At 35.6% G+C, this 16,746-nt stretch overlaps 1 protein-coding gene across 2 annotated transcripts in view; it reads left to right on the top strand.

The window, feature by feature from the left end:
* Positions 1–2,156: 2,156 nt before the first annotated feature.
* LOC111062224 overlaps positions 2,157–16,746 on the top strand; it is a 55,676-nt gene continuing 41,086 nt past the window's right edge. Inside the window, exons 1-3 of one of the 2 annotated variants that reach the window (XM_039432511.1) lie at positions 2,157–2,391; positions 10,808–10,856; positions 11,996–12,064. In XM_039432511.1, the coding sequence (XP_039288445.1) occupies positions 10,830–10,856; positions 11,996–12,064 (96 nt within the window). In that variant the 5' untranslated portion in view covers positions 2,157–2,391; positions 10,808–10,829. Of the gene's footprint in view, positions 2,392–10,807; positions 10,857–11,971; positions 12,065–16,746 lie in introns of both variants that reach the window. The other variant, XM_039432513.1, reaches the window with a different exon arrangement.

Below are 16,746 nucleotides of genomic sequence, written 5' to 3'. Positions count from 1 at the left end.
TCAAGGTAGACACGTTCTCTATACTCCTCCATTCTGTAATCAGCAATCACAATTGCAATTATAGTAGTCGTAATAGTTGATAGTCATAATCTTCAGGAGAGATTCTTTCCTCCAAATAGTCCCTATAGTCTATAAAATAATGATCATTCATAGTTATATAGCGGTTTAATACCTCCTCCACCTCAAAGTTATCTTCTAAACCTAAGTAGTCCAGCAAGAAGGGGTCCCTTGTTAATATCGAGTATGCCATGTAATGTAAAATTTCTTGCAGGTCAGAACACCGGCAGGGTGCATCATCCAGGCAATTAAATGGTTGGAGGAGACGTATACTCATACAATAGGGTAGATAATGACTTGGGTAAATAGTTTTTCTATGCGCGAATCTATATTCCACCAGGACATCAATTGCAGCCAAGTATTCCTCTTCATTGTAGCCACTCTTCTCCATCATTATTATAAGATCTCTCATGTTGAAACGTTTGTTGACTGTTGATATCAAATCTGGAGTTTGTGTGGGAGAGGTATTATTAGTTGGGATTCGATATAGATCATATTTTATGCAGTTTGGTAGCTGATCAATATCTACACCATAGTAAAGAGCTTCAACAGTTGCACACTGCGCCAATTTGTAGAGGCTGGGAGGGCCTGGCATTCTGTAAAAATTGAATTCAAATGTTATTTTATTGTACATAATATATATATATATATATATATATATATATATATATATATATATATATATATATGTAAAAGAATTAACCGGGTACATCCGTTTGTTTTGACTTACTTGAGTCTGACGTTTCGTCGCCATCGCAGACGACATCTTCTGAGGGTGGCGTCGAAATCCACACTGAGTCCTAGGTATTCTTTCTGGGTCGAAGAGCATACCTCCTACCCCCTCCCACCACTTGCTTGTTCTGGCGCTGTTGGGTGAGTGAAATTCCAGGAATGTTGTCTTGTTTTGGTGACAATGGTTCTGTAGCGGGTTTCATTGTACCAGGTACTGGGCGTTTGGTATTCAAAATTAACTTCCATAAGGGAGACACGTTGAGGCTGTCGTCTCTTTTATTTAGAGAGCCTTGCTTTTCGATTTCCAACGCCTCTCTCACAATCCTGACTTGAAAATCTCGAATGCTGGCTATTTGTTTGGAATTCACGAAATTTATTGTATGACCAGTATTTTTCACATGGTTATATAGGGCTGAGGTTGATTGTTGATTTTTTATGCTTAATTTATGTTCATCTATTCTAGCAGAGATTCTCCTATTTGTTTGGCCTACATATTGCTTGTCACAGTTCAGGCAGGGGATACTGTAGACTCCTTGGTTTTCTAGCTCCAGTCTGTTGATGGGTTTTTTTAAGATTTGGGAAATGAGTAGATGGGGTTTGAATAATGGTTTGATTTTGTGGGTTTTTAATACTCTTCCAATTCTGTCTGTGGTGCCCTTGATGTATGGGAGGAGTACTGTTTTTTCAAAATATTCTTCTTTTTCTTGTTGATTCAGCCGCCCTATAGTTTACTATAATAGCTCGTTGACCGATGCCATTATAACGTGCACCTCATTATAAGCACAGTATGTACATACGGTATGGACACAGAATAGGTACAGAATGGAAACTTGTAATCAAACGCCTATCTAACCAATGATTTTTACTTGACGCAAATACTAGACACGTCACGTGACCTTGAGAAGTTACAATCCTGGTCTTCTGATTGGCTCGTGGCAGCGAATGAGATCAATATTGATCCGGATCATTAAAGTGATCTGAACCTACCATCAATACTATAATGCGGCGCTTCCTAACAAGATGGCGGATTTTTGCGTTAGAGTACTACCACGTTATAATGACAGTGGATGAAGATAGAAGAATAACAATGCCGATTCTCTGCATTGATTGATTATATTTCTACACTGTTAAAAACATAATTGTCATCGTTGTGGACCTAGAAAAGGATAGTACCACCGGCTTTGTCGAATGATAGACAAGGATAGCAAAACCAAAGTTGATCAAATAATGTCATTATAACGTGGACCTCACTATAGCCAAGTTTCCATACTGTGGTAATAGGGTTGATGTAGGTTCAATCAGAAGACCAGGATTGGAACCTCCTAAGGTCACGTGACATGTCTAGTATTTGCGTCATGTAAAAAGCATTGGTTAGACTACAAGTTTCCATTCTGTTTCTGTGTTCTAAGTTTCAGTTTCTAACGTCCACCAGTTTCATGTTTCAGCATGAACTTAGAAAATTGAGAAAGGATAAAGTAAAAAAATACATAAAAATTCAATCAAGTAATTAATTAATCTAACATAATGAACAGTGTGGACTATGGTTTGACCTAGTCTTATAATAGTGAAATTCATTTGTTGTATTAATAGTTAGTTATTCTGGTAAGTAGTCTATAGGCTAATTTGTTCTAACTGCTCAATATTCATATTAGACTACTATTACAGTTGGTACATTTTGGTTTGAATGAGTTTTTTCCAACTCTAATTGGATGAATGTGCAATCGTTTAGAAACGTGATTATAGTAAAACAATTAAGTTATTTGCTTATTCTCCATTGACTGTTTACTAACCTTAACCTACTCAAGTTTTCTTACTTGTTTAACTCTAGGTCCAGTGCCAATATATCTGTCATCAAATTTTTGTTTGGGATTGATTTAGTATGTTATTTTAATAAAAAAATTGCGGTCACTATTGTTTTTAAAATAAAAAAGTTGAAAGCAGCACAATTTTGCATGCATTTAACCTATATCGTGTCAGCAATTTTGTTTTTAAAGTATTGATACAGTAGGCTATTTATCGATTTACTGATCTGATCCCTAACCCTTCCCTGCATTATTCCCATTTAAAAGCAAAAATCTAACCACCTTTTACCTTTGCAACACTAATAAACATAACTCAATAGGCTATTTTTAGAATACCGGTATTAAGTTTGTTTTGTGGTCCTGTAAAATTATTTCTTTGGGGAAAAATCTACTCTGTGAAAATGATTAAAAACTAAAAATTTTGTGAAACTATGATGGCAGTGGAGAAAGATAGGAGAAGAACGTTGCCGATCCTCTGTATTTTCAATGCCTTCTATAGCCTAGACTGTAGCTGATAGGCTTACAGGTTTATTGACATGTAATATTAACGTTTCATTCTCGTTTAAAATGATTAATTATAGGTGATGGTTTCTTGATCCATTACAAGCTGCAATGTATTAACACACTTTGTCTAACAGACTTTTGAAAATGACCGCTAGACGGTCGAAAGTACTAGTCAGTAAGTAAAAGCATAGAGAAACAATAGCATAAGTAGATATCCGATGGTATGGGGCGTTTATTTCGCAACTTCTACAGTTATCTCAAGCTGATAGTCCACGTAGTTCTTTCCTGTGAGTTCTTTCCTCTTTATGACGCTGGTAGTCTCTCATATTGTGCCGTTCATACACTCTCACCCCAACAAAACAGCAAAAATCGACTTGAGATAACAGTAAAAGTTGCGACATAAACGCCCCATACCATGGGATATCTAATCACGCTATTGTTTCTCTATGGTAAACGTTTTCGATTATTTACTTGAATATTTGACTGCATTTCGTGTTTAAATACATAGAAAAAAGTGTGTTAATTATATTTTGATAAGCAAGAAACTGTATTTTTAGTAATTTCATAATTAAGATGAAATATTTTGTTCAATAATTATTAATTCCATATTGTTAGAAGACGATCTGGCAACAGAGCAAAGCAAGAAAGAGATAGCGCTATCCACTTTGTTGAATGATAGAAAAGGATAGCAATACCATTGCTAATCAAACACTGTAATTATAACGTGCACCTCACTATAAATTTGGGAGAGGAATAGCACATCATGGTTACCTTATTTTTTTCTCTCCCTATCATTTTGATGATGTAGCCTACTTATTGTATGAATCAACTTCATCCCTAACCGGCGTAATTCTAGGTTTAGAGGTGTGTAAAAAGTCTTGAACAAGTGAGGTTAGTAAAACTAAATTATTTTTGAAATTTATAATGATTGGCGGCCATTTAATTTTTGCTATCAAAATAACATACAGCTTCAAGCTGCGTTTACACCAAAGTTATTAACAAAATGTTAATAACTTAATCCTTAGAGATTCTTTTAGATTGAACATAATTTATCATAAACATGATGAATATACGTGCAAGCTCCCTTTAATCTAATATAATCTATAAGTATTAAGTTATTAACATTTTGTTAATAACTTTGGTGTAAACGCAGCTTTAATCGATACCAATCAAAAATTTAATTACATTAGGTTGGACTTTAGCCGTCTTACTTGACAAAGAAAAACATAATAGCCTATAATAAACAAATAAGTTAAATCAAATTTAACTACGATTTTTGTAAATTCGTTATTCTTACTCATATAAAATACCCATTTGGTCCAAAATCAAGTTAATTGAAAAATGAGTTAGAGAGAGAGAGAGAGAGAGATCGTTTATTAGTCATTATCAATATTTTGTACCACGGCATTAAAGTTTACTTTTTGGCACACTGCATGGTCCTGGAACAGGTTGGGAAGCCTGAGATGGATCATCTTGATGGATGTATACCGGCTTCACCCAGTCAATAGAAACCTTGTTAGTATTACCATGAATCTTTATTGTGACAGTTTTATCATCTCTTTCCACAACCTCATGGGGGCCAGTGTAAGGCGGCTGAAGTGCTCTTAGGATTGGTCCTTCTCTCAAAAAAAAACGTCTGCATGTGGACAGTTCTTTGAACACGAAAATGCCTGGTCAACCATGTCTTACTTGCTTACTTTACTTTACTTTTTCGGTCCTCCCAACGGTCCTATGTCCCAGGAGTCGTCATGAATTTTATTCTGGATTAGTCCAGGTGTCCTGTTGTATGTTCTTCAACATACTCCGCTATTGTGTAGTAGGATCTTGCCATGAGGTATGTCTTTAGGTTTTTCCGGAATGTCGGAGCTATTGCGTATAGGTCTCTTTTGTACACACAGTATTCTATTGAGATTTATTACTGTTGCTGATCCCCATGCGACAATGCCATATTTGAGATGAGATGCAAAAAGTGCATGGTAGGCTGTCTTCTCATCTGTTATATTGCTAATTCTGCGGATCACATACACTGCCGAAGACAGCTTTTTACACAGTTGATCTATGTGATTTTGTCATGTGAGGTTTTTGTCTACCACATTCCCAGGAATTTTATAGTGTCGGCCTCCATTATTTCTCCATTCAGGGGTTCGTACTGTTGTTTTCTATTTGAGAATGTAAGACAGACTGTTATTTTAGTGTTGATGGTGAGGTGTAATTTATCGCAGATCCGCTTTGATATAGGCCTATCTTTGATTTCAATAAATGCAGAATCGAATACTTATTTTTTGGACATGTCCTTTCTTGTGGGCATAAGTATTGTTGTGTCGTCTGCAAACAAAATGTGTCTGCAGCGTTATTGTCATGTCCCCAGCTGGCTAGATCTTTGGATAGTAGACTTGAGATGCGTTTGAACACTAGCGTCAGTTGATCAATTTTCATAACGGCAAGAAAAGTTGTGTGAGTGCACCACACCAGATTTTTTACGTATGATACCAAGGTACCTAGAATACAGGTATTCTAGGTACATTGGATGATACTATGAAGACTATTAGACTATTTATTTTTCACCTTAGAGTGACTCAGATAGTGAAAATCAATTTTGTGAATGGATTCAGGAGATGGTGATACGTGAACCAGGTTTTATGGGTAGCATCATTTGGTCGGATGAAGCCCAATTCAAACTTAATGGAACTGTCAATAGGCGCAATTGTGTTTACTGGGGTGAATAAAATCCTCACATTACAATTGAAAAAGCTGTAAATTTGCCTGGTGTAAATATGTGGTGCGTTTTGTCTTCAAGGGGACTCATTGGACCTTTTCGATTTGAAGGCACTGTAACTGGTATTAATTACCTAACAATGCTTGCTGATTCCATATTTCCTGCCATTCGTGCATTATACGGTAATGATGATTTTTATTTTCAACAAGATGGTGCTCCGCCGCACTATCACAGGGACGTACGAGCTTACCTGGATCAAAATTTGCCAGGCCAGTGGATAGGACGCAGGGGGCCAATCGAGTTTCCAGCTCGCTCTCCAGACCTTACACCACTGGATTTCTTCTTGTGGGGCACAGTAAAAGATGAGGTGTACAAACGTAAATCACGTAACCTAGAAATTCTTTGGAATGAGATTCAAGCACTGTGTAGAGAAATCTCATTGGACGTTTTGATACGATGTACAGAATCAGTGGTGACTCGTACTCAGAATTGTATTGATGCTGCAGGTCACCAATTTGAACAGTATTAACATTTGTTATTTATGTTTCATTTACATTAGACTTTCAGCTTTCTATTTTCCTGAAATTTGACTTTGCAGAACGGTAAATAAATTTTCTATAAAAGTTGAAAGTGTGTATACATTTTTTTGAAGCACCCGGTACCGGTATTTGTCATTAACTTGTGGAAAGTTTGTCACCATTGTCCAGTCAGCGTCTTGAGACGATTCAGATTTTCTGTCGAGAAGTTTCGGTTGTGTTTATATATAGCAGTTTCATATTCCACTATATCAGTTACTTAGCAGATGATAGTGTGATGGTCAGATATTTTGTGTGGATATGCTTTAGTTTCTATTGCTTTTGTTTGCATAATGTGATAACATCCATCAATGCTAGTGGTTGAGTCTTGAGTGATTCTTGTAGCTGGCAACCTGTAAATTTGGCAGCCATGTTGAGTCAACATATTTCTGAGGTTCTTACAGATTTGATCTCTGGTTTTAGAATGTCTATGTTGGTGTCACCGAGGATAACTACTTTGTAGCGCTTTCCAGAGTATTTTTGAAGTAGACATACAAATCTCAATAAGAATTCATCGTCTGTTCTAAGATATGGAGACCGGTAGGTGCCAATAACGATCAGGTTCATCTGTACTTTCACCGCTATCGTTCCAGACAGCTGTTCAGCGGGTGCATGTGGTTGGACTAAGTTTAATTTCTCGATGCTTGATTGTAGGTTAATTCTTTTATACATGGCAATGCCGCCTCAGAGAAGAGCTGTAAGATAATAGTTTGCAATAAGAGTGTAGCCACTAATATTGGTGTTTAGGAGGTTTTCCTTTCTGGGCCCATGCTCCGAAAGAACAACAATATCCGGGGTGTATAGATTCAGATCTATGCTCAACTTCTCCAGTTTCGATTGCAGTCCTCTCTGTAGAAAATAGTTGGTAGATGGTGAGTGATTTAATTTTCCTATTGTATGTCCGTGTTATGGGTTGTTGGCTGTTTTTTTATTCATTAGTGTGTGGAGTGTAGTTCAATATTGTTTGTGGCTATAATGAACTACGCAAGGTTACCGTTTTGTATTAGTAGGTAGGCCTGAGCTGGACGTTTTCTGTCATTGACATCTCTTTTGGTTGCAAAACTTTTACCATTCTGTTGGCATGTGTTCACACATGATGGTTACATGTCATGTTCAAAGGAACATGTGTTCCTTCTGTGTTCAAATGTTGTCCATCCCAGCTCAAATGTTTTTTTTTCAGATCCTTTGTATTATCTATAAAATTTATTTTAAGCTGCTCACACATGCAATTTAAAGCATCATTTGTCTCAGCAACAAACCGGATCCCACAGTCCTCCCGATACTGAATAGAACCTATATTATACCGATCTGTGAGGGGGAATTTACTTGTTTGCTTCCAATGTAAGCCAGAGCGGCTTCATTACGTGATTTGGCGTTCTGGCTGATGGTACATTGTTTGATCCTACATTTACTATCATTTTTTAGACACTTTTTCTTGTTTTGCTAGATATCTGCTCACATCTTGGATTCTTCCCGATGGTATAATCTTTGTATTTGGATACTGGTTCATCTTTCCACCCACAATATTGAATCACCAATAATTAAATAGTCAGACTCCTCTCTTCTTTGCTGGTTCTCCGTTTCTATCAATGCTGCACCGCTCTTCAATGTAATTGTTTGAACATTCTGTAGATGGGGTCTATTTAGGTTTTTCCTCTGTTCAGTATTGCTGCTCTTCCTATTTCCAAAGATTGGGTCTAGTAGACCCGTGTTATTTCCATGATCATTTTCATTTTTGTCAGATGGATTGTGTCTTATTTTGTTTTTCCTTCCTTTCAGTGCTGCTTTCATTATTTTCTAAGATTAGGTCAGGTAGGCCCGTGTCATTCCCATGTTCATCTTTCCACCCACAATATTGAATCACCAATAATTAAATAGTCAGACTCCTCTCTTCTTTGCTGGTTCTCCGTTTCTATCAATGCTGCACCGCTCTTCAATGTAATTGTTTGAACATTCTGTAGATGGGGTCTACCTGCTCCTGCCGAGCATGATGGTTCAGGGTGCAAACCTAGTGAAAATTCATATATTACTTGCTCCAGCCTGTATATGACATCAGTCTTCCTTGCTAGTCTAGAGCTTCTGAAAGTCTGTCATTATTGGTTTTTAGTGATTTGATTTCTTCCTTATATTCGTTTGTATCATCTAGATAGATGGATTTTAATTATGACGTCAAATTGTTTGTTCTGTGTGAAGCTATGTTGGTCAGCTGTGCGATTTTTAGAATTTAAGTCAGTGTTTGAAATGTCAGATTTATTCAGCAACCCAGATAAATGCGCTGCTTCGTCACTAATTTGCTTAGTACACTTTTCGCACATCCAAAATTGAACATTGGGAGTTTCTTTTTTCATATAGTCATACTGCTCATCTGTAATGTGGACACCGTTTATATGATACCAAGCTCCCCCCCCCCGTCGCTGTCACAGGCCACCGCCTTGTCATTATTAACAACTGGGCTTGTACACAAGTTACATAAGTATTGTTTAGAGAAGTTAGTCCGGCCGTTTTTGAACTATTATTAGTCTCAGGTGTTTCATTATTTTGTTTTTTAATCATTTTCAGTTCAGATGTAATATTAAAATATTCCACCTGCGTTCCAGTCAAGTTTAGAGTATTATCAATCTATAGTTTGTTCTATCATTCACAGTTCAGTATAGTCAAATAGAACTTGTCAAATTTTTAGACAGCAACACATAGGATATCACACATAAAACAAAATACAATAAAGAAAGCAAGAGTATCACAGCAGCAAAGAAATTATCACAGTTTTAAAATAATATCACAGCAGTTAATTAGTTGATTCTGATGGTATTTGTGTCAATAATTGGTACACACCATGGAAGAAATTTCATGTAGTCGATTCACTTTTCACTACTCCACTATTTCATGTAGTCTGTCTTGTTTCTGGAATTGGGTGTAAGTGCGACATGAATTCTCTTAAGCTTGAAATAAAGCTGACGGAAATGTCAAGGTTATCGTTTTGTGGGTTTGAAGAGAGCAGCTCAAAAGACAAACGAAGAGTCTTTCCATAGACTAATTTCGAATGTAGTAGCCTTGATATCTTCCTTGAAAACAGATCAAATACCAAGAAGTACTAGAGGCAAGGCTTCAACCCAATCAACCTTAGCGTGCGTGAGCCATAATTATTGTGGCCTTTAGATGACGATGGAATTGTTCAATCATGCCGTTTGACGCAGGGTGCCAACTGGTTGTACTTCTGAGTCGAATCCCACATAGTTTGGCAAATATTTGTTGAAGAGGTTGGAAGTGAACCCCGGGGTCCTGCGATCTGTAGTCACAGTTTCTGGGAAGCCAAAACGAGATATCCAGCAATCCAAAAGTGCATGACTCACTGTCTCTGCAGTTATGTCAGATAGTGGATAAACTTCCAGCCATCGGGTAAAACGATCTATGACAGTTAAGCAATATTTGAAAGATCGTGCTGGAGGAAGTGGACCAACCAGATCGACGTGAATATGAGAAAATATTTTTGTTGGTATCACAAAATTAACAACTATTAACAAAAAAAGTAAACTTTAAAGAATTTAAGTTGGCCAAATCTTCTGCCGTGGGGGGTTGATGTGGCGAATCATATGCCATTTTGCACACGTGTGAATTTGTTTATTAGTCATCAATATTTTCAATACCATTAAGTTCAATAATCCGTACCACAATATTAAAGTTCACTTATTCATTAAATCGTATTCAAAATATTTTATATCATAGGTATGTTGGCATTAGGCCTAGACTTTAGCTGTGCTTTAGCTCTCATTTAATCTCACAATCATTAAGTTGATTAACTTTATTAGTCCCAAAATGCCAGACTTACAGTAACATCACACTCAACCTAGAGAGCGAGAGATAATGAAATTTCAAGTTTTGGAGTAACAAGGGCTAAATTCCCTGGCTTTGTAGCTAAAATTTAATTCAAACAATGTTTTGCTGACAAAGAAGACAGTTCCACTATTTTTAAAGCAACAGCGGTGATGCACCTCTGTTAAATATGAGAAAATATGACCTCTATGAAAACGGAGTTGTATTCAACTCCATAGGTAAAAACATAAACTTCTTGAAATGTCTTTAAATTTAGACACAACAAAGTATAAATAATAAATAAATATTATGTTTTGCTGACAAAGAAGACAGTTCCACTACATCAATTGCAGACCCTACATCAATTGCAAATCAATGAGATGTTGATGAGGTCCTACCAGTACGACCAAGGCGACAGACCATCTTGCTCATCAGTCATCACCAAAGGCATTTTCAATTATAGAATTTTTCAAATTACTGTGGGAAACTAATTTTTATAGAAGGCTAAAATCATATGCCCCTCACTAAAAAGAAGGAGCAAGTACTCACTATGTCTTCATGTTTATAATTTTCATAAAAGATTAAAATATCAACTTCTTGTATTATTTCAGACAGAAAAGCAAACTCATTAGAATGGAGCCTCAACGCAAGAGAATCAAGGTGAGTACCGTGACCAGAGCTAGACACAATAGAACAATTTGAAATATACTCCCAATTTAAAAGCAATAGACAATGTATATTAAATGAACAAACCAACTTCAAATCCCACTTCATGTTTGATTACCTTCTCAGCCATAACAAGCCCAATAACAACACACTAAAAATTGTCTTCCTATCCTTCTACTTGTCTATGAGTACAACCAGGAAGATGGCGGACCTGCCGAAAGATCTCGTTGTCACAGTGAGTGATTAATTCATTTATTGGAAAAATCCGACTGCTAGTCATTCTTCTCAAAAACAAAAAGCTTTCATTTTATTTTAGTCAAGACAAGCTAAATTGCTACTCAGCATACAAACAAGTTGTATTGTGATTTGAGATTGTCTTCCCTGGTTCACTAATACTGTGATAAGTGAAAAGGCCTGATCTTTAAAAAAACTAGTTTTGAATAGATTAATTTATTGCAAAATCAGACTGCTAGTCGTTCTTTTTAATAGTAAACAAATATTTAATAATAAGCAGTTCCTGATGTTTTCCGCCATTGAAGAATTATATCTAATTTGTCTTACAATACACAATTCTAATACAGTATTCTCTCCAATCAAAATTTATTCGATATCCAGTGCTGTTTTACTTTTCCCTATATTATTAACACTTTTTATTTTAAATTAAATCTAATATTTTATGTGCATTTCACATTCTCAATAATTGTTTTTATGAACATAATCTGGAATAAGCAGCATGATTCATAAATACTGCTCTGAGGCCCTTCTGTACGTTCGTCTATTGAATTTAACTGACTTCAAAAGACGTCATCCGCTTGTCTTATTGTTTTTGTGTCAGTTAACCGCGGTTAAATGTACCTAATTTAATAGACGTCTGGAAGTGAGTCTTCAAGTTCGGTTAAGACATTATTGATAATTGGCAAAGCGTGTACGCTTCACTAATATGCATGCAATTATCGATAGCATTTATCTACTTGGAAATCATATTATGTTCCAGTCCATTTGTTGTAGAGCGTAGGCTTAGATTTTTTCTATTCCTGTTATTCATTTCCTAATAAATGATCGAAGTTACCTTCGTTTCCCAATAAATTATTGGATTTCATTTTGTACAGGTTAATAATGATGTATTTTTTTAGCCAACGAAGGTCGCAGACTCTGACACTGTTCAAAAACCCACTAAAACGAATCTGGACCTGTTCAATGAGGTAAGGCTAGTTTAGTAAATTTAATATGATTCAAGCTAGTCCAATCCTTGTTTCCTGATTGTTAGTGGTCTTGTTTTTGGTTTTGTGTTAGTTACACATTTATATTTTTATTATTATTTTCGTATTTTTTAGTCAGTTATAAACAGAAGAATTATATTTGTACAAAATATAACATAGGTCTGCAAAAATATTATTTTCTTAATGCGTAAGATATTTTTAATGAATAATATGCTTTGAGGTACGCTGATTTTAAAAATAACTTTAATTTTTCTCCATCAGATTCAGTTTTTATTTAATAGAGATGGAAAAAATAATGTAAAAATAGCTATTGCAACTTATTACAAAACAGCATAATATAACCGTTAAACCCATCAGAATGATTTTTTAAATTCAAATTCATAGACAGCGTCATATACTCATTGTGAAATTTCTATTTTCTTAAATGCTTCTCCTAACTTGGTTTTGGTTTTCTTTTCAAGTTTCTCACTTGAACATCAAATAGTATTCTGCTAGCACACTATCATCACCCCTTCAAGTATGTCTTTAGATATCCAATATATCCTGATGAAATCTTTCTTAGGCACCTAAGTTTTCGTGAAAACTTTCAATCTGGAAGTGACATTTTCACCCTTGGGCTTACTAAGCGGTCAGCTTCACAATATGTTTATATCTCTGGTTGAGGGTATCATATATTTATTGTTCCCATATGTACTTTTAAAAGATTTCAATTTTTTTCGATCTCTTAATAGATTCAGAAAATAGGAAATGAGACGGAAGTTTTCTTCTGTTGGAGCCTGTAAAACTCCTCCTATAAACTGTGCTTTAGACCCAGTTGACACAGAATGGACGTCGGCCAGGGACGTGGCGTTGTAAACATAATTATGTTGACATTGGACAGACGTGGAAGAGACAACAACATTGTCCGCCCGCGCCACGTTCCTGTCGGACGTCCGCCGTTCCTCGTGAGTTGGGCCTTAGACAATTTCGGCAACTTTGAACACTATATATCCGAACTTTTTTCATCTTTTAGCTATGATTTCATTGGCCTAAATTTTATATGAGGTGACAATAAATGCTTTTCCAGTGATTCCTAATCGGTATTATTGACTCTTGCAGTCAGTTGTTGATGGATCCAACCATAGCAAACAAATGACGTTTTTATAACCTGACTCTTGTTAAGTTAGAAATCTACTATTTTAACTAAAGAATAATTATATTTACTAGTGACCCCCCGGGTTGGATAACTCGCTCATGAACTTTTGTATTGATCTTTGAAATCCTCAAATTGTAATTTAAATTATGGTGAAAACTATGGAAACAGCTTAATATTTCTTTCACAAGGATAGTTTGATAGTATGTTTCATTGGTGATCCTATTCGAGTTGAAAACAAAAAAACGGTTTTTCTGTCGCTCCAAAATCTTTCCGCCATCTTGGATCCGTTTGAATCTAACTTTATTTTTTTAAATGGGAAGTTGGTCATGTGATAGTTGTTTATCTCGATACAGAATTACAATGAAAAAAAAAGAATGGAGAAAACCGCACATCGATATCTAAAACCGTTTTAAATATATTCAGATTTAAATATTATATAGTAAGGTCCACGATACAATGGCAGTATTTTATTAACATTGGTATCGCTATCATTCATCAAAGAAAATAGCGCCATTCTTTTCTAGCTCTGCAATTTTGCCAGATCGTTTTCTAACAATATTAAAATATTATCAACAAAATATTCAATCTCAATTATAAAATTTATTATTTTATCGTTGGATATATTTTCCTGTGAATAAGATATAATTTATTATTTTTAACAAGACTGAACAGTTAATATATCATAATTATAACGGTATTTATAGGGTGTTTACGAACTGCCTACCAACACTCTAGGGCATTGTTCCTGGGTAACAAACATATCTAAATATCATATTTAAATTGTCCGCAAGTCTTCAGTTACTCACACAGCGGTCATTTTGCTTTTTTCACTTATTATTTTTTTTCTAAATAATGGTTGAAACTTTGCACAATCATTTATAACAACTAAACAAAGGCATGCGGCTAAAGTCTACCGCAACAGTCTCCGTCTGCTTTGCATGTCATTTGTAAGTTATTTTAGATTATTTCAAACAATAATTAATGTTATATATCCCTCTTGGTCTTGGCATAAGTTTACAATAACTGTAATTAATTTCACTTGAGTAGAGAAAAATTAGGTAAAGATTTGTTACCGTAACAATATGCTTTTTATTTACATTAATACATGTATCTAATGAGGAGCTCTACCAAGTATATCGTGAACCTGATGTGGTCAAAATGATAAAAATTGGTAGACTGCGATGGGCTGGCCACCTTATTCGGGCAGATGAGACATACCCACCAAGGAAACTCATGCTTTACAGGATGGAAGGGAGGCGAAGACCAGGAAGGCCGATACAGCGCTGGATGGACGGTGTTGACAAGGACGCACAAGTGATTGGAGCCAGAGGTTGGAAAGTGAGGGCGGAAGACAGAGACGAATGGAGGCGAATACTGGAGGTGGCCAAGACCTGTAGCGGGTTGTAGCGCCACTGATGATGATGATGACTTATGTATCCGAGCAGGTGGACGGCATTTCGAGCAAATTATTCGAAGTTTGGCTATGTTTTTCCAATATCTGTTAATTGTATTCTTTTTTCTTTGTATTTTTATTTCCCTTTAGAATGTATTGAAGTTTTTGGATTAATGTAAATAAAAAGCATATTGTTAACAAATCTTTACCTAATTTTTCTTTACTCAAGTGAAATAAATTACAGTTATTCTAATCTCATGCCAAGACGAAGAGGGTTATGTAACATTAATTATTGTTTGAAATAATCTAAACCTAACTTACAAATGAAATGCAAAGCAGACGGAGACTGTCGCATTGTTGTGGCAGACTTTAGCCGCATGCCTTGGCATGCACTGCAACTTACCCCCAGCGGTCATTTATCACTAAAACTGCCATATCTCAGTTAATATTGGTTCAATCTTGAAAAAACAGGTACCACTCGATAGGTAATTAAATTTACTAAAAAAAGTTATTCTTGTATTTTTTTTTGTAAAACCAACGGTTTCTGAGTTATTTAAGAAAGAAAATTTTAAATGACCGCCATTTTGTTTTATGAATTTGAAAAATTATCATAATTTTTTGTAGGTTTGTCCAGTTGTTATAAATGATTGTGCAAAGTTTCAATTTCGTATGTTCAACCATTATTTAGAAAAAAGTGAAAAAAGCAAAATGGCCGCTGTGTGAGAACTGAAGACTTCCGTACAATATTTAAATATGATATTTAGATATGTTTCTTACCCAGGAACAATGCCTGTATTGGTATGGAGTTCGTAAACACCCTGTAGAAGGCAATGAAAAGGCCGAGAATCGGTATAACGCTGTTCTATCATCTTTCTATGTGAATCCATCATCAAGCTCAAAATAGAATATCAATTGAATTCATAGAACTTTATAGTTTACTCCGAATGGGTAAATAATTCAGAATCAAAATTTAAAATTCCCAAACAAATAATACTAACATAGCAACTGCTATCTTAAGTAGTATTATTAACTAGCAGGTAACTCGTGGCCCGCAAGGGTCTAATTAAAAACTTGAGAAACTGAAAAGTTGGCCAACTGAATTTTAAAAAATTTCAAATAGGCCTAGTCTTATTTTTTAATTAATAAGTCCTATTTGATTAATTATCCACGGAAAATTAAGAATCAAAATAAGAAATGCAAAATTTCAAGTTAATAAGTTGAGTAGTTCAGAAGTGATGATGCGTCATTCGTGAATTTCCTATCCCGTACGTGTTTAAGTCAATTCTTTCCTTTATTATAATACAGATATAGATTACGCTTAATATGTTACAGATACAGAATAGACGGTCAGGCAGACATCAACGAATAGTCCATTCAATATAGACATGTAAAAGGGGGTGTGCTTGCAATTTACGAGTATATTGTAGTTCTGATTTTTTAATATATTGTTTGGATACATAAGAGAAGTCCAGGACCATCCTTAAGTGTACTTTAACCAATATTTCAATTAAGTTGACAATGACAATGAAGTTGGTGATAATGTTTGAAGTGTTAGAAAAAAGGTGTTTTTTCAAAATACAAGGAACAATGTTATCAGGTGTACCTTCTTCTTCTTCTTTGTCTCTCCCCACTATTCCTTTACAGCGTTGGGGTAGCCTCGACTCAGTTCTTGCATACCCGTCTGTCCATCGCCATCCTTCTCATCTCCCTCTTCTCCTTTCAATCTCCTCAATTCTGTCCTCATATGAGTACCTCGGTCGTCCTACAGTTCTCCTTCCCTGCACTCTCACATTCACAAACTGTTTCGCTTTTCTACTGTCATCCATCCGCTGTATATGTCCATACCATTTAAGCTGCCTCATTTCAATCCTCTCACATCTCTCATGCCAACTTCCTCTCTTATCCTGGTGTTTCGTATTCTATCCCTTTTTGTCTTCCCCAATGTTTTTCTGTGACATTTCATTTCCACCGTTCTTATTTTATTTTCATGGCATGATCTCATGGGCCACCTTTCACTCCCGTACAGCAAGATTGGTTCAATTATCGATCTGTATACCTGGCTCTTTATCCTCTTACTGATCTCTTTTTTACCAAATATACAGTATTTAACGGAATAGTAAGCCAGTGAACCTTTCC

Source organism: Nilaparvata lugens, chromosome 7 (assembly GCF_014356525.2).
Source record: "Nilaparvata lugens isolate BPH chromosome 7, ASM1435652v1, whole genome shotgun sequence".
NCBI lineage: Eukaryota > Metazoa > Arthropoda > Insecta > Hemiptera > Delphacidae > Nilaparvata > Nilaparvata lugens.
This window is presented reverse-complemented; position numbering and strand designations above follow the sequence as displayed.